This window comes from Cajanus cajan, chromosome 9, assembly GCF_000230855.2.
Source record: "Cajanus cajan strain Asha chromosome 9, NIPB_CcT2T_4, whole genome shotgun sequence".
NCBI classification, from domain to species: Eukaryota; Viridiplantae; Streptophyta; class Magnoliopsida; order Fabales; family Fabaceae; genus Cajanus; species Cajanus cajan.
This window is the reverse complement of record NC_138525.1, coordinates 6,922,374-6,943,072: the sequence shown is the minus strand read 5'-3', so window position 1 is coordinate 6,943,072 and position 20,699 is coordinate 6,922,374. Positions and strand designations below refer to the sequence as shown.

At 30.0% G+C, this 20,699-nt stretch overlaps 1 protein-coding gene across 1 annotated transcript; it reads right to left on the bottom strand.

The window, feature by feature from the left end:
* Positions 1 to 10,119: 10,119 nt before the first annotated feature.
* LOC109813884 (coronatine-insensitive protein 1) lies at positions 10,120 to 16,153 on the bottom strand. Its single transcript, XM_083063285.1, has 3 exons — positions 15,160 to 16,153; positions 11,503 to 11,971; positions 10,120 to 11,179 (listed from the first exon to the last, which is right to left on the bottom strand). The coding sequence occupies exons 1-3, from the start codon at positions 15,639 to 15,641 to the stop codon at positions 10,358 to 10,360; spliced, it is 1,773 nt and encodes a 590-aa protein (XP_082919411.1). The 5' UTR covers positions 15,642 to 16,153; the 3' UTR covers positions 10,120 to 10,357.
* Between the last annotated feature and the right edge of the window lie 4,546 nt (positions 16,154 to 20,699).

Here is a 20,699-nt window from a genome sequence, read left to right as displayed (position 1 = left end):
GACATGTTACTATTAAAAGATAAATAGACTTACTCATGAGATAAATAGATCTCTCCTCACAATATATATATATATATATATATATATATATATATATATATATAAAGAACTTTAAAAAAAATGTCAAAGAATTTATTAATTTATTCAGCAATTAATACAAATATGCATTAAATATTGACTAATATTTTGATAAAAGATAAATGTTTGTTTTAGCGTAATTAATACTCTTAGAATTTGAATATTAATATACAATTATAATAGTCATACCTTATTCGAACAAATAATTTTGGGTGAAAGATATCTGAGGAAAAATAACACGAGTTGCGTTTTGCTCCAAAGGTATAATATCTAAAACATTCATTCTATCTATCCATGCATCCATATTCTATGGTATGCAAACTGATAGGAATCCTACTCATTTGAGTAGCGTCTAAGAGACGTTTGAATAGGTGATCCATTTTGTATTCTAACTCTAAATTTCTAGTATTTAACAAGAATGTTTCAAGATAAATTATATTTTGTTTTTTATACCTTTACCCTTCTCCTTTTAAGCACATGATTGCAATTTGCAAGTGATCAGCTGTGGCTGTTATTTGCCAAACATTGATTATGGAGCTCCTCGCCTCCCTCTCTAATAAGCTGTCAAAACACATCCTCAATTGAAATCCCTAAAGTACTATTGGCCCATTATGTTCAAACTCAGCAAGTTTAAATTAAATTAAAATTTTTGATCTCCTATTTCAAAATAAAGACATATAGATTCCTATCTCCACTCCAATAAATATATAAGCATACAATCAACTATATTGTCAGTGTGTAAGAATATTTTTAGGATTTTTTTTACGATAAGATTTTTAAAAATTATTTTAACTTTATAATTAATTTGATTTTTATTTATTATTATTATTTATGGATTAAAATTTAATATTTTTAAAAAAATTTATTAATAAAAAATTGTGCTATAATATAAACTATTTGACATAAATCTAAAACATAATTTATATATTTAAAAATATTTATTTATTCAAAATTTAAATATAATTTATATATTCAAATATAATATTTATATATATATATAATTTATTTTAAATTTTAGTTATATATAATAAAAATTTACTGTATATTATACAAGTTAAAGTACTAGTTAAATATATTGACTCGTGACTATCCTCACTTAATTGACATATCATTTAGACCTAGAAAAATTAAAATAAAAAATGCAAAACACATTCATTATTCATTTGTATTTATTTTAATGGGTAATCAGTACTTATGATATCTCATTTGCATTTTATTTTTAATTTTTACCTCTAAATAACATGTCTCTAAGTTTTATGTCACTTAAGTGATGACAGGTGTGAGTTAACTTTAAAATTTAATGGTTAACAAATGTCAAAGATGGTAATTTTTGAAATTTTATAATTAGGGAAACTAAATTTCTTTATTGCAAAATAGAATGACCAAAATTACATATCGATAAAAATTAGAAAGACAAAAAATTTGATTTAACTATTAAACTAAATTTACCTTTATAGCATCTTATCCTTCTACAAATCACTACAAGTAAATAGAAAATATCAAGAATTACATATAAAAAAGAGCCACATATCATAGATTTTTTTTAAGAGAAATTATTATTTTAATATCAGTGTTCGTTGGTCTAACCATTACTGTGGTTAGGTCTCAAATCTCAAAGTCTCAAATTTGAGTCTTGGATTTGATAAAAAAAGTGACACTGAAAAGGGCAATCTTAATACAGTCAAAGCTTTAAAAACAGACTAATTTATAACAAAGTTGATAAATACTCTTGCTAATAATATGGTACAAAAAAAATATTATTATAAAATTAAAAATATTTTTATATTATATATTTAAAATAAAATATAACCTAGATAAATTTAATCCAACATGAAGTATACTGTTGTGCAAGTGAAAAATTTTGTCAACCTCTTGAAAGAGATTATTTCCTTGTTTTAACTAGAATACTCTTTGTTAAATATTAATGAATATAAAAAAAAGTGAAGAATTAATACTTTCAATTTAAAATAAGTTGCCTAAACTATAGCATAATATATATATATATATATATATATATATATATATATATATATATATATATATATATATATATATATATATATATATTTATTGTGTTTGAAAGTTGTATTATAATATTTTATATTAATTTTCATCTCTTCTCATATATTATTCCCAATGGTTTTATAAGTTAAGTTTTGTTTCATTCATGGACATTGTTTTTATAAAAAAAAAATAAAAAATTGAGAACATGCTTTCAAAATTGACACAAGTATAAAGCAATACTTATATTACAATTCATTTTTCTTTTTCTATAAAAGTATAAGCTCATTCAAAATTAGTAGACGTAGGCAAAATGAAAGGAAGAGAATTGGATGCATGGTTTATTGGGTAGTAAAATATACAAATCTAAAGAATTAACTGACAAAAATTTTAAAAGTTAAGTGGTTTTCAATGTCTAATTTAATTTCTTTCTTATGTCAATTACAATGATTAACATGTCAGCTAATTATTATTATATTACATTAAAAATCAATATTTTACGTCAATAATTAATTAATAATGCTAAATGGTCAGTAAATAATAAATAATATTAAATTTTAAAAATTAAATTACAACATGTGTAATTTTGCAATATTGAAAAAAAATAAAATTAAGCTGAAAAATTATTAAACCCCAAACTCATAACATAATCAAAGGCCTGTAGTAATTAAAATGAAAAATATGACTAATAATTGTAAGAGTAAATAAGAATGGTCTAAGATGGTTGATGTAAGTTCATGACAGAGAATGTCTATGTTGAGTGTTGCCGGCTCCGATGAAAATTTAATCATTAAAAATAATAAAAATTAATTTTCAAATATTAATTTATTATATAATAAAATAAAATGGATGGATAAGATTCATTTAGTTATACCAATAACTGTAGTCTATAGAGCATCAAAATCTCTATCTGTATTGACATATATAAGCTTCAATTTTTATGTTATAATTATAATTATAATTCTGTGTTAACAGGTGTATATATAGGTTGATAGATCATCTATTATTATCATCTAGATTCTAGACAAGTGTAGGCCACACCTTGAAACCAAAGTTGAGAAAGATGTCCGTACAAGTTTGGCTCTTTATCTTTCATTTAATTTCTCAGAAGAGTTTAGGTCACAATTTTTGTAACAACTTTTTTTGGACTAGCCTCTGTTGCACGTACCTGTCACCGAGCAAAAAGATTGCTCCACATAACTTTCATTTGGCCCACATATCCATGGATCCTTATTAGTTTTTTGACAGAGTCTTTCTGTCCTCAGATCTTTTCGGGTGAAAGGACGCAAATGCATACAATGCTGCTCAAGTTTCTTTTCGTATATGATAAGTACATAAATTCATTCTCCATATGTATTTCTTTTTCAAAATTAATTCTGTTCGAAGCAATGTTATTAGGAACTAAATGTGGTATGGATAATTTTCTTAGCGATAATTTGAACTATAGTTTGATATTACGTTACATGTATCTCTTCACTTCAGTTAATAGGAACATAGAAACATACTGCTGCCTTAAAAAAATGCACCAGCTAGCATTCCTCTGAAATTTTGTATTCTCTTTTTGTTAAATTATGATGCAAATTCTAGAAGAAAAAAAAAGAAAATTCTAAATGTTAGTATAAGGGAATAGTTGGAGGAATAATAGAAACTTATTTATATTTAGAGAGTAGTAGTAGTTGTGGTAATTGTTGTTGTTGTTGTTACAATGAAGTCCCAATTTGCTTATTTATAGGCATGGTGCTCCATCTCTAGATGATAGTGGAATTATCTAGAATTTTCTAAACTCTACAAGTCTCTACACTCTTTTAGTTTTTTCTAGAAACTTATACATCTTATCTTTATGTTTCTAGATTTTTCTTTTCCTTTTCTAGAATTTGCATCATAATTTAACACTCCTCCTTGATGCAAATTTCGATAACTCCAAGCATAGTCCGTAGTTGTTCAAACTTTGCCCTTGGTAGTGCCTTTGTAAATATTTCTGCAACTTGATCTTCTGGTGAGCAGTATTCAAGTTGAATTTGCTTAGTTGTCTCTACTTCTCTGATGAAGTGATATTTGATGGCTATGTGTTTCGTTCTTTGATGATAAATTGGATTCTTTGCCATTGATATTGTTGATCTTTTGTCACAATATATAATATTCGGTCCATCTTGTTGTTCACTCATTTCTTCTAGTATTCTTCGTAGCCATATTGCTTGACTTGTAGTTTCAGTAGCTACTATATACTCTGCTTCTGCTGTTGATTGTGCAACTGTTGCTTGCTTCTTTGACGCCCAAGAAAAAAATCCAGATCCTAGTGAGAAGGCATATCCTAATGTACTCTTCATGTCATCTATTGATCCTGCCCAATCACTGTCAATATAGCCAATCATCCTTGATTTTGTCATGGTTTTATACCATATATCAAACTCCCTTGTGCCTTGTAGATATCTCAATATTCTTTTTCCTGTTCCATAGTGAATTTGACTTGGCTTTTGCATGAATCTTGATAGAAGACTTGTAGCGAACATGATGTCTGGTCGTGTAGCTGTCAAATAAAGTAAACTTCCAACTAGACTCTTATATCGAGATGCATCAGCTTCTGCTGCTCCATCCACCTTTTGTAGTTTCTCATTCGTCACTAGCGGTGTACTTACAGGTTTGCATCCGTACATATTAAATTTCTTTAGTAAAGCTTCTGTATATTTCTTTTGTGAGATGAATATTCCATCATTTCTCTTATTTACCTTATACCAAGGAAGTAACTCATCAAGCCAAGATCAGTCATCTCAAAGGTCTTCATCATGTCTTCTTTAAACTCCATCATCATATTTGTATTGGTTCCGGTATAAATAAGATCATCTACATACAAAGAGAGTAAGAGAGTATGCTGACCTTGAGTCTTGATGTATAGTGTAGGCTCACTCTTACTCCTCCTGAATCCATGATCAGTGAAGTACTGGTCGATCTTGCTATACCATGCTCGAGGAGCTTGCTTTAGGCCATATAAAGCTTTCTTCAGTCTCAACACTTTGCCTTCATGGCCTTTCATCACAAATCCTGGTGGTTGCTCCACATAGATCTCTTCTTCGAGTATGCCATTGAGGAATGCAGACTTGACATCCAGTTGATAGATGTTCCATCCTTTATGTGCTGCAAGAGCTATTAAAGCTCTTATTGTGTCTAGGATTGTGACTGGAGCAAATGTCTCATTGTAGTCTACTCCTGGTTGTTGTGAGTAGCCCTTAGCGACCAATCTTGCTTTGTGCTTTTGTATAGTTCCATTAGGATTAAGTTTTGTTTTCTATACCCATTTTACTCCAATGATATCTTTTCCATGAGGGAAATCTACGAGCTCCCATGTATTATTCTTCTCAATCATTTTAATCTCTTCTTCCATAGCCTTGACCTATACTTCTTGGTTTGCTGCCTCTTCAAAGCTTCGTGGTTCAAGTATGGCCAAGTTGCAGGTTTCATATATATCTACTAGTGATCTAACTCGTCTTGGAGTAGACTCAGGTGATGATTCTTCTTGTTGTGGAACTATTCTTGGAGATTCTGGAGAGATAACAATGTCTTGATTGTTTTCTTCCAGACTTGGTGTAGTTGGTTGATTGATGGGCATGTATATAGTCTTCTTCTCAATTCGTTCTTCTTCCTAGTTCCAAGTAGCATTTTCATCTACTTCAATATCTCTACTGATTGTTAGCCTTTTTGTCTGAAGATTGTAGACTCGGTAGCCTTTTGATTGTGAGTTGTATCCCAAGAATATGCCTCGTACGGTCTTGTCTTCTAACTTATGCCTTTTTTCATCTGGCACATGAATGTAGCAGATAGATCCAAAGACCCTTAGGTGCTTAGCTGATGGCTTCTTCTCGCTCCAAGCTTCTATTGGAGTCTTGTCCCGAACTGCCTTAGTAGGACATCTGTTGAGTAGGTAGACTGCAGTGTAGACTGCTTCAGCCCGGAATGTATTTGGCAGTCCTTTCTCTTTCAACATCGATCTCGCCATCTCCATGATTGTGCGATTCTTCCTCTTCGAAACACCATTTTGTTGTGGAGTATATGCGACTGTAAGTTGTTGCTCTATGCCTTCATCTTCGCAAAATTTGTCAAACTCACAAGATGTATACTCCTTGCCACGATCACTTCTAAGTACTTTTATTTGTTTTCCACTTTACTTTTCGACAAGGGCCTTGAATTTCTTAAATATTTCAAAGACTTTTGACTTTGTCTTTAGAAAATAGACCCACGTCATTCTAGAAAAGTCATCAATGAAGAGGATGAAATACCTGTTGTTGGTGTGTGATGATGTCCTCATTGGTCCACAAACATCTGTATGAATTAGCTCCAACAAGTCCTTGGCTCTCCATGCTTTGCTTGTCGAGAACGACAATCGGTGTTGCTTTCCGAGAAGGCATCCTTCACAAGCTTCATTATTTTCCTTTAGGTTGGGTAGATCCCTCATCATACTTTTCTGATGTAAAAGCTTTAAGGCATGAATATTGAAATGGCCAAATCTCCGATGCCAGAGCCATGAGTCATCAACTTCTACCTTCATGGCAAGATTAGTGCCATAGTTGAAGCTTAAAGGAAAGTTTCTATTTCTCTTTTCCATTTTTACTTGGCCAATCTCTACCCTTTTACTATCATAAATTTTGCATATATCTCTTTCAAAGTGAAGAGAATACCCATTTTCCATCATTTGGCCAATGCTTAAAAGATTTTCTTTAAGATTTGGAACTTGTAACACGTCTTTGATGAGTCTCGTACCTTTCTTTGTCTCCACCATGACCATGCCTTTGCCTTAAGACTCCATCATGGTGCCATTTCCCAGTCGAACTTTGACTTTGACGGAGCTATCAATGTCTACAAAGATGCTTTGGTCCTTGGCCATGTGATTGCTGCATCCACTATCCAAGTACCAGCTTCCATCTCCGTTGTCACAAGATTCTTGTTTAGCATAGAACAGACGTTGCTCTTGATTATGCTCTTCGACAAAATTTGCTTGGTGTTTATTTTTGTTACGGCAGTACTTTTCCATGTGACCCGGTTTATTGCAATAGTGACATATTGGCTTTCCATGATGCCAAAAATATTTTTTTGCATGTCCTGGCTTATTGCAAATACCACATGAAAGGTATTTATCTTTTTTGTTTCCAGAGAAATTTCTAGAATCTTTGTTTCTAGAATATTCTCCAGCATTTTTCTTTCCTCCATCTTCTCTATTTTTAGACTGTAATTTAAGCTTTAATTGAAATGCATTTTCAACTGAATTTGTATCGACACAGCTATTTAATCTTGCTTCGTGCGCTCCGAGGAGACCAATTAATTTATTCACCGATAGAGAAGATGGATCCGAGGAAGTTTCTATGGAAGCTACAATGGAATCATATTTTTCTGTGAGAGTGATAAGAATTTTTTCTACCACTCTCTTCTCCTTAATTTCTTTTCCATATAATTTCATTTTATTAACTATTTCTTTTATTCTTCCATAGTATTCTTCAATGATCTCGGATTCCTTCATTTTAATGGTCTCAAATTCTCTTCTTAGATAGTGTAGCTTGATGGAGCGTACTTGTTCATTGCCTTCAAATTCTTCTTCCAAAATATCCCATGCCTTTTTTGCAGTATCGACATCCATGATCCTTCTAGCGATAGTTTCTCCCGCAGCTTGTTGAAGAACAAACAGTGCTTGTGCATCCTTTTGGTCACAATCTTCTAACTTCTTCTGCTCCTCCTTAGACAGAGTGATAGTATTATTTGGTTTTATATAACCAGATTGAACGATATCCCACAGTTTCTGTGAGATAAAGTATGTCTTTAGTTTGAGCTTCCAAAGATCAAAATTTTCACCAGTAAAACTGGTAAAGGGACCATAGATCAAAGAAAAATGTTTATAAGTATAGAAGGGAATTTTAGAAGTAGTTGGGTGATTTTTCTACACCCAGTAGATGACCAAACGTAGCTCTGGTACCACTGTTAGTATATGATAGTTGTCAAGGGAATAGTTGGAAGAATAATAGAAACTTATTTGTATTTAGAGAGTAGTAGTAGTTGTGGTAATTGTTGTTGTTGTTGTTACAATAAAGTCTCAATTTGCTTATTTATAGGCATGGTGCTCCATCTCTAGATGATAGTGTAATTATTTAGAATTTTCTAAACTCTACAAGTCTCTACACTCTTTTAGTTTTTTCTAGAGACTTATATATCTTATCTTTATGTTTCTAGATTTTTCTTCTTCTTTCTTATACAAATTATTTTATGTTTCTAGAATTTTTCTTTTCCTTTTCTAGAATTTACATCATAATTTAACACTAGAAATATAAGATAAGATAAGATGTATAAGGAAAAAAAAAGAAAATTCTAGAAACATAAGATAAAATAAATAAGTCTCTAAAAAAAACTAAAAGAGTGTAGAGACTTGAAGAGTCTAGAAAATTCTAGATATTTCTACCATCATCTAGAGATGGAACACTATGCCTGTAAATAAGCAAATTAGAATTTCATTGAAACAATAACAATTGCCACCACTACTACTACTCTCTAAATACAAATAAATTTCTATTATTCCACCTATTATTATATACTAACACTCTTTTAAATTTATTTAAAAATTAAAACAATAAAACACGAGAGTACTAGATTCCTCTAAATACAAATAAATTTCTATTATTCCACCTATTATTATATACTAACACTCTTTTAAATTTATTTAAAAGTTAAAACAATAAAACACGAGAGTACTAGATTCCTCGGTGCAAACTATGGGACCGAGGATTGATATAGGGTTGACATTAAGAGCAACTCATAACATTTCATCAAAAGTACTGTTTCTTTTCTGTTCAGCAGGTTTTTCTATTTTTATTAACAGATCGTAATGTGCTTGTGAGTAAACACACATGTGTATTTTATCCTAACATTTTATCTTATTTTTTCAAATAAATCATTTAGAAAAAGAATAGATCAAGACTAAAGCACCATCATAATAATTTACATGTATGAGAATTTTATATTTGTGTAAACATCATTTTTTGAATTATACCAGCTCCTACCAGTTGCTCCACGTCTTGATTGTATATTCTCATTCGCTTTTATTTTGAAAATCCAACAAAGTAATATCATGTCGATTTTAAAACTGTTGCCTGTAGTGCTGTTAAGACCAACAAATTTTGCAATAGATTTGTATTTGTATTTTTTATTTACAATTTGTATTATTATGTATGTATAGCCAATAACTTAAACATAATTTATTTTATTTCGTTCTAATACTTTACATCACATATCAGATAATAATCGAATGAAAAATTATTCACTAACAAAATTATGTTTAACAAATATTTCATTATTCCGGAATTGAATTGTTTGCAGTTTTATAAAAGATGTAGAAAATCAGAATTAATTTATTACAAAATTCAGCCAATTAAAATGTATTTACTGCGCTATGCACTGCACCTGTTTATTTTTCAATCCTCGAATGGTTTTTTTTTTTTTTTTCTCTCCATACAATGGTGGTGGACAGTATTGATGTGCAGTGGTCACAATAGTGACAACACTGATTGCAAGGTGGTGGTAGGAAGAGATAATTTTATTATTTCAAGAAAAGACATGACGTATATATTGACGTGAGCAACCAAATTTTGAAGAAATTATCGCTCCCATTTTATTTCAATTTGTCCACCTAAATTCTCACTCCCTTCACTAGAACATCTTCATTTTAATTAGAAAAGAATAACCTATTTTGGAGTTCTGTAAATACGCGGTCAGTGTGTAAAAAAATTAATTTAATTATATCTGATGAACAGAAACATCCTTATTTGTCATAGATTCTACGACACGAAGCAAATCTGAACTCTTTCGTCCTTAAAAACCTGTACACATTTTTACTTTTAAGTTTTAGGTACTTTACTTTAATTTGTTGCTCAATCAGGGGCGAGGAATGATTCAAGCGAAGCAAAACATATGTGAAGAAACTGGGAGAACAATTTCAGAACCCCAGTGCCGATGAATCTCTAACTTTGCAAAATTGGAACAAAAATAAACGTAAAGACAAAAAACAAATTGAAACAATCCATGCTTTATATTCACAAAATTGAGCATCTTCAGTCGAAAGAGAACTACCTGCTGCAAGAGTTGATAGGAATTAGGAAGCAAAGAACACGAGCTTATTACATGACTATTGTCTAGAAATTGCAGCTAATTTAAAACCCTCTAAACTAAAACACTGCAACCACTTACAAACAAGATTTGAAAGGGGAAAACTTGGAAAGAAAAAGAAAAAAAAATGGTATGTACAGCCTCACGCGTCAACATAGTTTGCAGGATCCAGAGGTATAACAGTATCTGGAAAATCTGTTCTTGGGCCAGCAAGGGAGTAATATGCAAGAATATGAGCTGGATGCTCAACAACTACAGGCTCTTCCTGCTGATTGTTTACAACCACGCGTCTAGAAGGAATCAACTCAATGTTCCAATAGGGGCGAGCCATTGCCAAAAGATCACGCCCAGACGGAGATGCACCATACCCCTGAACCCATAGATACCTGAGAGAAGTCAATCGAGTTGCAGCAACAGCTAGTGCATACTCACTGAAAAAGGAACATCCTCGCATTTCAAGTTTCTGAAGACTGGGGCAGCCTTTAGAGAATTCCAAAAGCCCTGCATCAGTCTCCCCCACATAACCAAGAAGCATCCATCTCACGTTTGGGCTGTATTGCCCTATGTAACCGAGCCCCACATCAGTCAAGCCCCCAGGTCTGAGATACAGAGCAAATCTTCTGAGCTTGTCACAGCCCCTCAGCAAAGCCCTCACTCCGTTGTCAAGTGGCAAATCAGTTATTTTCTCTTCACGGTCAAGCAAGACAAGGCGAAAATCAGAGAGTTTTTTCAAGTGAGCACCAATGTGTTCTAGAGATGCATTCGTAATGTCGGATACATAAACGGCTAAGTATTCAAGTTCTGGACAGCCATGTGACAAAGCAATTAGTCCTCTCTGCGAAACAACACCTTCTTCATCCTCCATCCCTTGATCATCATCACCTCGTTCAATACGAAGCCTTTTAAGCCTCCTACAACAGCGAGCAAGCACTTCTAATCCTCTGTCTCCAATTACGTTCCTTGACTGCCAACGAGGAACCGTTGTTAGTTTATTATCAATATTCCCAATGTTGTTTTAGTAATTCAATATAACCTATTATCCCAAACTTAATATCCATATGGACCACATCCATTTCATTGATTTTATAATTTTTACATTTCTTATGTATTTTGATCTATATGTAAAGCGTTTGGGCTTGTGGAGCTCACTTAGAGCAAGCATTTATACAAATACAGAGGTAGATGAATGTGGAAGGCTAGATCAAAAGAAATTGAGACAACCACAACAGTCATCGCAAGAATTTGAAGAGCGAACAAATATGATGATGAAAAGTTCTGGAAACTTACCTCAAGGACTTCCAAGTTGGGGCACCTTTGGATTAACATACAATGGTCCTCTGTATCCAGCATTGCATAGAGAAGATCCAACTTTTTAAGCAAAGCTGCATAAGGGACCACTATGGGCATTTTATTCTTTGTAATATATGTCAAACCCAAACGACTTAATTTTTCTGGTAATGGTATAGCATTGTACTCCAATTCCTCATTGTAGGAACCACCACAAAATTCTTCTAGAGCAGACGCATGTCCAAAGAAGTTCACCAGATCCAATATTTCACAATCAGTAATTTTCACAGAGACTAAGTTGGGGCAATTTCTAGCAATAAGTTCAAGGTCTTGGATTCTAATATTGGCAATATCCGTCAAGTAAAAATTCAGTGTCTCAAGAACTGTATTATTCAAAGCAAGCTCATGGAGCCAGTCACCATCATTCTCCACTAGTGAACTTTCCTCTAAAAATAAGATTCTTAAATTCCTGCCAAAAAGAAAATTTCACGGTCAGAGGCGAACTAATTCATATAGCAGGCAGGCAAAGTTCCTGCTTCCAAGAGGCAATGAGACACCTTAAAAATCTCTGTCTAGCCCCAGGCGCCCCCCTCCCTCTTTAAAAAATACCCTTAATTTGAATGACTGAGAACTAATGGATAAAACATAAGTGCATTGAACGCGCTTTAAATCTAACGGTAAGAAATTCTTTAAATCTTCTTTATAACACTTTCTTACTTATCTTACAGTCTATTACATGAAAAATGTATTAAATATGTTTATATTCTCAATGATTTTGCTAATCATTAATCCAAAAACAATACCTAAAGAATTATGCAGAATTTTTTAATTAAATAGTATTAAAATTTGTTACTAATACATTACTTCAGTGGTTTCCAGTTAAAAATAATATTTTATTGATTCCTTAATTATTGCTCTCTAGAGTTATAATTAACAAAACTACATTTTCAATATATTGAATGTATTCATATTTTATTTAATACTCCATTTTTATAAAGATAAAAAGGTGAAAATTTTGTATTTATAAAGAAAATATGATTTAATTATCAAATTTTACATTTGTAGTTTCTATAGTTGAAATATTTCATTTTAGTCCTTTACAAATCATTTTTGTTTACTTTTAGTCCTTGTGTTCTATTACTATAAGGACTTAAAAAGAAACAAAAATCATATGTATAGAAACTAAAATAAAATATTTGTTTTTGATTACAGGAATTAAAAGGTAAAGTTCATGAACCAAAAGTATAACCAAAAAACATTTATTATGTTATAAATAATAAAAACCATTAATTTCCTTTATTTCTCAGTAAAATATTTTTTCTTTTATATTCTTAATATGAACACTTAACAAAACCATAGTATTAATAGGAAAACTTTATGTATATAAAGAAAAGGTATTAACATATAGTACAATATAATATTTCTCTAAAATAAAGCACCACGAAAAAAAAAAGTTAAATATGTTTTTAATCCTCTAAAAATTTACTCTATTTAGTTTCAGTCCTCCAAATTTATATAATACTTATTTTTAATCTTTTTTTAAACATTATTAATTTTTGTTGACATGGAACTTTTTAATTTAAAATATTAATTATTTTATGATTAAGTTAAGGAAGCCAAGGGTCTTTCATTTCTAAAAGGCAGCACCTTGAAGCTCAGAGAGAAAGAAGAATGAGTATTGTTTAGCGTAATTTGCGTGTTGAGGATTTTGAGAGCCATTTAGGGTGAAATTGTGTTGCCGAAAATTGAGAATTTGAAACTTCGGGGTTTATCGACGAAGACGTGAGACTGAACGTTTATGAACGTTTATGAACACAATAATGACAGTGGAGGAGAAAAAAACTTGACTTTGAATTTGTGAGAAGATTTTATCAGAGTTTAATGGAAGACTCTTTGTTCATGTAGAAAAGGAATTACCAAACCCTCCATATTTGTGTCCGAGAGCGAATAGTGAAAAGTTGTGAGTGTAAAATTAGTGTTTATCCTAAAACTTAACTAAACCCTAAAATAATTAATAGTTTAAATTAAAAAAAAAATTCATATCAATAAAATTTAAGGTGGTTTAGATACTTATGTAACATATTTTAACAATAAAAGTTAACAATGTTTAAAAAAGAATTAAAAATAGACATTATATAAATTTGGAGAACTAAAATCAAAGAAACTTTTTTTAAGGACTAAAATCAAATAGACTCAATTTTTGGAGGGGCAAAACATATTTAACCGAAAGAAAGAAAAAAAAAAGTAATCAAAATAAAAGAGCATCATATCCTAAATAATGTAATTTATTATTAAATAGTGCAATAGGGCATAGACTAGGAATAGACTAACTTAGAAAATGAGGGAAGAATTTGGCACTAATAAACCAGTTGCAAATACAATTACATATTACAATATATAATCAGATGTGAAGAGCACCTTTCATTCTCTAGAGATTAGAGGTTGAATACATTAAAATTTAAATGAAGCAGTTGATAAATTCTCTCATCGACTAGACACTTACTACCATAGATTTGAATCGTGACATAAAAGTCCAAACAAATAAATAAATAAATAGAGATGACCAACTCAAAATATACAAGAAAGTTTCCAAAATTTCGAGAGAATAAGAAAGGATAAAAGGATAACCTATAGGGTATATTTTACTTTTCTAAACTAAGCTTAAAGTAGAGGATTGTGTTTAGTTATGTCCATAACAAAAGGAAGAACGGAAGGAAGAACATAAGTTTAAATTTATTATGCAATATTGCAGTTAAAGATTCACAGGATTTCGCGATTATGATTCTCAAAGGTTGTAAGGAACTGACCAACGTAATTTTATTCAAGAGTTAAAGGAATTTCATTTTTTTTTATAGGAATTCCATCATGTTTTAGACCAACTCATCAATAACTGTATCAGAACAAGTGATTTGCAAAACTAATTAATTCACCTGGCGAGACATTACAAATGAAGCATTGATAATCATAAAACAAAAACTGAAATATCATCTCACAGAAACCTGTAATATCAAAAAATAATTAGAAAGGTTGAAAACACATGGTATCACCCATTAAAACCCTGGCCATACGAATTAAAACATCGCCCATTTTAGAAAACTGCTTAACTAAGCAATTATTCTTATTCTTTGTTCGCAAGTTTAAATACAGGGTTTCTAAAAATATGTTAAAAAGAGTTTTATTAGAGTTAAATTTCCATGCATGTAAATATCAACTAATTAGAAATCTGACAACTAAAAATAGTTATAGTAGTAAAAATTAACGAGCTTACTGTACATAGCAACTATAATTGGATGAGAATAGTATTTATAGTTTTATACTGTGCATCTATATACTATTTATTCATTTTTATTATTTGTATAAACCCGTCAAACTTAATGAAATAGGACTATATAGTAAATAGGATTTAATGTTAGCAGGACCCATAAAGTTAAATGTTAGTCTAAGTTCAAATAAGTTTTTTCTTTTTGGTTAACAAGAAGAGCACGATACAAAATCTGCAAACATTAAATGAAACACAAACTCTCAAGCATCAAACACAGGTGGGAGCCATGGCGATTTTCAGAATCATTCAACCAGCGACAATAACACAATAAGAAAAAACGAAATTCAAAATTCCAGCCATAATCATAAAACACCGTAACGTAAAAGTAAAATTACCTGCAAAAGCGACCGATATAGTAAAGTCCATCGGTGGAGAATCCAGAGCACTTATCGAGCTTAAGAGCCTGAAGCACATGACCGCGCGAACTAGCCAGGTGCTGAAGATCGGAATCCGTCACAATCATGCGGCGAAAGTGGAGCGACTTCAAGCAATCGAAGTACCGAGAGATCTCTCTCACCCACGGCGTCACGAATCCTCCCCAGTCCTCCGGTATGAGGTTGAACATCGCTGCCCGGGGCTTCCCCTTGAGCTTCAGCGACTCCAGGTGCGGGAACCGCCGCCGGAGCCGGTCCGGCGTGGTGGTGTAGCAGAGCGCGATAGTCACGTGCTTCCGCGTGAGCGAGTCGAGCTCGTACCACCGGTGGCACACCTGCGACACCGCGTCCCGGTCCTTCGGGTCATGGATGTACGGCATCACGCAGTCCAGCACCACATCCGACAACCTCGTCGTCATCCGCCTCGCGTCCCGATCCTCCATAACCGCTCCGGAGATCTCAAATTCTCAGCGGCGCGGATCGGAAAAAAAAATTTGTAAGAAAAAAAAACCGCAGAGGAGTTGAGTGACACGTGTGGAAAGCGGCGCCGCCAAAGGAGAAGATTCGAATTTGGGAGCGCGAGGAACGATGAAGGTGTGAGGAGAGGGTTGGGTTCAAGAGGAGAAATTTCGCACGCAAGACGAGCCAATCGGATCGGGACCGAACCGCCGAACCGGGAGGGTTGGAGAAAGAGGGTGAGAGGAAGACATAGTGGGAGGGTGCCTGAACGGACGGTGGAGATTGCGAGGGAGAGGAGTATCCAACGGTGACGGTTGGAACAGTTTGTAAGAACGGGATTGGATCGGACCCTAATGTAGGAGAAGAGGAAAAAAAACCCAAAAGTAGCGGCCACAATTTTAGTTCTACTTGTTTTTATTATTTATTTTGTAATGTAACTAAAGAGATGGTGGAAATGATGAGTGCCAAAGCAAGGGTAGAAACTGAATGAACTAGAAAGAAAAGAAGCCCACAACACGACAAAACTTCCCCTCTCAATTGCCAATAATGTAAAATCAAATCTTTGTGCTACTATCCACTTTTCTTATTTTTTTTTATCTCTGTAATTTATTTAAAAATTTTACAATTTTCTTCTTCTTAAAAGTTAATTCTATGGCTTGTTTATTTATATTGTTTTTAGATTTTGTGACTAAGATAGAATTGCTAGAAGGGATATATTATAAAAATAAAAAATAAAAAGGGATGACGGGAGCTCCTGATAAATGATGCTGCACTGAAAACCAGCTGAATTTGAACAAAATGATTACGTGCAGTGGGTTGGGGGTGTGGAAACATGATTTAGAATTTAGATTCATCCACCGTTGTGAGGAGAATATTTAGGTCGTCAAGAAATCATTTTCGTTGAAGATAATAAAAAAAAAAAAAAAAAAACTAGTTTCCATTGACATTTACGTTTGGGATTCGAGTTCTGATTGGTAGTTTCATGTGCCAAATAGTAATTATACCTAACAAATATCTATATATATATATAATCATTTTAAATTAAAAATACCGGGTAAGTTAAGGTATGTTATTTAAGAATGCGAATTATTTTTAAGGCTCTATTAAGATTTTTTTGGGGGAAAAAAAACTTTCACGTTTTAGATTAGTGTCTATATAATAGAAAATCAGAATGAGTATTATGTTATAGTGAATGAGTAATTAACCATTTTTTCACAAGCAGTAAATAACCATTTAAGAAATGAGGAAAAAAAAAAGTTATATATATCGTACCATAATAATAGCACCGAACAATTCCTAAAAATTTGTCATGTACAAAATATCGGAGCAAACATCCATTCCCCACCACATTAGGTATTGCTGGAAGCATGGATCTCTTTCCACTCCAGCACTCCCTCCCATGACTTCAATCTAGAAAGAAAGATGGGAAAACAATTCCCAGAATTGTAAAGACATACAAAAAACAAAACAATTCCCATGAATCTATCTAGCTTTTGGCTGATGAAACACAATAAATGCTTCATTAATTTGTTTTGTGTTTTCCTCTAAAAAAATAGAGAATGAACTCTAATCACAAATTAAAGAAACATTATGATACAACAGATCAGATAACTAAATAAGATTTTGTATTTTGTAGAAACTATATAAACAAGTTATCAAACATAATGAAACTCTTTTGTATTTATTCAGTTTCTTTCCACAACTCTAATATTTACAAAATTAAAATTGAACTTTATTCTTCAACTTAAATAAAAAATTTATTCGTCAATAAAAAAATATCACTAGAGTTAGGTTAGTGATTGAGAGTAAGTTTAAATTTGATTATCATTATAATTATTTTTATAATTTTTCATACTTTTACTAAAAACAAAAGTTAATATAAAAAATATCATGTTAGTCTAGTCACTAACCTATATTAGTTAACTTTCGTGGAACATTTTAGATGATACCTTAATAGTCTGTTTGGATGAAGAATTTTACAAATTCAAGGAATTTTAAATTCTTGGTATTTGAATTACTTTCATTTCAATTTCTATCATTTTTAAAATATTTTGTTTGGATGAGTCAATTCAAATTTCTTAAATTTTAAATTGTTAGGTTGAATATGATAATTTGATTCCATCATAGTAAAATTGATTTTAAAAATATATTTATATGTTGAGATTTTTAAATTAAATTTTATAAAAATAAATATTAATCTATTTTTAAATATTTAATAATTTTAAAAATTAATATTAGATAATATTTAATAATTTTAAAAATTAATATAAGATAATATTTAATAATTTTAAAAATATTTTTAAATATCCAATAATTAAAAGAATGAAGAGATAAGATAAAATATATTGGTGAAATAAGAAAAACAAATATGAGAAATTTCAAATTCTCCCATTTTTTAGAGAATTTGAAATTCTACTATTTTAAGGAAATTTACAAATGCTTGGATTTCAAATTCTTTATAAATTCCTCATCCAAACAAAGCATTTCACCTCAAGGAATTTGAAATTCTTCAAATAAATAAATTACCCTATATAAATTTCTCATCCAAACACACCATAAGTATTTGTGTAAAACACACATGTATAAGGTTTATACATAAAGAGATGTATACATCGTATTTAATCTTGAACCAAATAATCCATGCTTTATATGAATATTGAGCTTACAATTTATAAATTTTATATTATTACATATTTAAAATTGATATGTTCATATATAAATAATTATGTATATAAACATTTCTTAAAAATATATTATCTATATCTATATATAAGAGTAATTCATTATTTTTATATACATAATTTTTAAATGTTTTATTCTTTAATTTTTAGATAATAAAAAATAATATTAAAAATTAATTATTTTTATAAACTCAAGATTTAAACTCGAAATCTTGAGATTTAAGAATTAGGTACAATATCAATTAATTTAACAAACAATGATAGTTGTTAAACACTTTTAAACAAATATAGAGACATAGAATGTTTTAACACTACTAATCACAATTATTAATATTAATATATCAGGTTAATTTATATAAATATTTATTTTAAAATATTATATTTATAAATATATCTATATCAGTATATTTTTTGGTTACACACCCATATTAATATATAACTTATATATATATCCATAACTAATTTTGATAATAAAAAGAAATCAATGATAATTTTTTTGCATATAAATGTTATGCATTCTTAGTATTTTATTTGATATATAAGAATTACAATGATGAAAATAGTATTCAAATCTAGAATTTTATATATATTATTTTAACATCTTCATTACTATACCGATATTAGTGGCACAATTTTTTTATATTATAATTATCAGTTTTTTCTTAAAAATGTGTTTCTATCATTAAAAAGAAAATTAACAAATTATAAATAAAAAAATGTGCATATTTGAAATTATAAACTACAATAAAAACATAATGATGAATACAAATAAAATATAATGTTTATAAAATAATATTATTTGTCTTATTTTATTTTGGTTAACAACCAAGAGATCCATAAAATTTTCTCTTGTTTGTGTTGATTTTTAGTTCATTTCTAGTTCTACTTTTCGTGTAACATTTTCTTTCTTATATATTAAAACAATTAAGTTATTTACCTAAACATGGATTCAATTCTTAATCATATGCATGAAAAGTGAGATTTGGTAGAAATATAATTAATATATTGTTATATGACACAACCAACATAATTCCAAACAAAGAGAAAAAAAAAATTCTTCAACATATTTTCATTCAGGGTGGAAACTGTTATCTCATCAAATGCATTTAATTAAATATATACAACCAACTTGCATATACCCTTTTCAATGATTAGGATTTCTTATTTTTAATTGTCTCTTAATTTCTTTGTTCTGAGATTTATATACAAGTTTCATGCATATTTTGGTTGTTTTAATTTCTCTAAAATTAGTGCATTTGAGTTTTTTTTTTTAATTTATGATATATATATATATATATATATGTGCGCGCACGCGCGTGTGCGCGTACCCTTATATTTGAAAGAAAGAATATAAGTTAATTCTTTTTTAAATGAAAAGTGCATTACACTATAATTAACTTTTTATAAGTCATTTTATTTTTTAAGAACCATATAAATGGTCATTTTTTTTTACCAATAATTAAATAACGACTCATGTATGAATATTGGTTAAGGTTCACTAAATTGTTAAAAAAAATTAATTAAATTAATTAGATATATAAAATAATGATTTATAAATAATAAACTATAACGAATAATATTTATTAGCCACAAAATCAAATAGTTTATAATTGATTTAATAATAATTATATTTTCTTCATCATAAAATTGTCATTAAAAAATATTTTTGTGATAATGTTGATAACAATTATTATAATCACATAAATATTCAAATAATAAAATTATTAGTTAACTGAAATTGTATTATTATAATTATTTTACCTATTCAAATATGTATTTTTTTATGAACTAAAAATAATTATTTCAGTAAGCGTCAATTTAATCTTCAAAATATTTCAAAGAGAAAGAAAAAACATACAATCCTTTTCGCTGACGAAGAGATCCATGAATTGAGGATCTGTGATATTTTATAGTTTAAGAGGTTTTTTTTATGATTTTTAAGTTAATACAAAATTAAATTAAATTTGAATTAATTATATTACTAAAATATTTATTATGAATTTACTACAAGAAATGTTACATATAGTGACATAAAAAAAGTGTCATTATAAGTATAATATATGTAGTTATATGTCTATTTGACATATAGTTACACACAATTTTAGTGTTGATTTTGAATGAAATTTAACAACATATTTTATGTGTCACTATAGTCTATACTCACATTTTTTAATAATATACCAACATATATTGTAGTTATTGTATAGGTAAAAGTAATTTTTAATTATGTATAATGTCATTATAGAGTGTATGTCACTATATGACAATTTTGTTATAGTGATTACATGACTGATATGCAGTAACAATATAATGTAACATGATAAATGTCAAATTTTAATATAATTATTATAGAATGTTAAA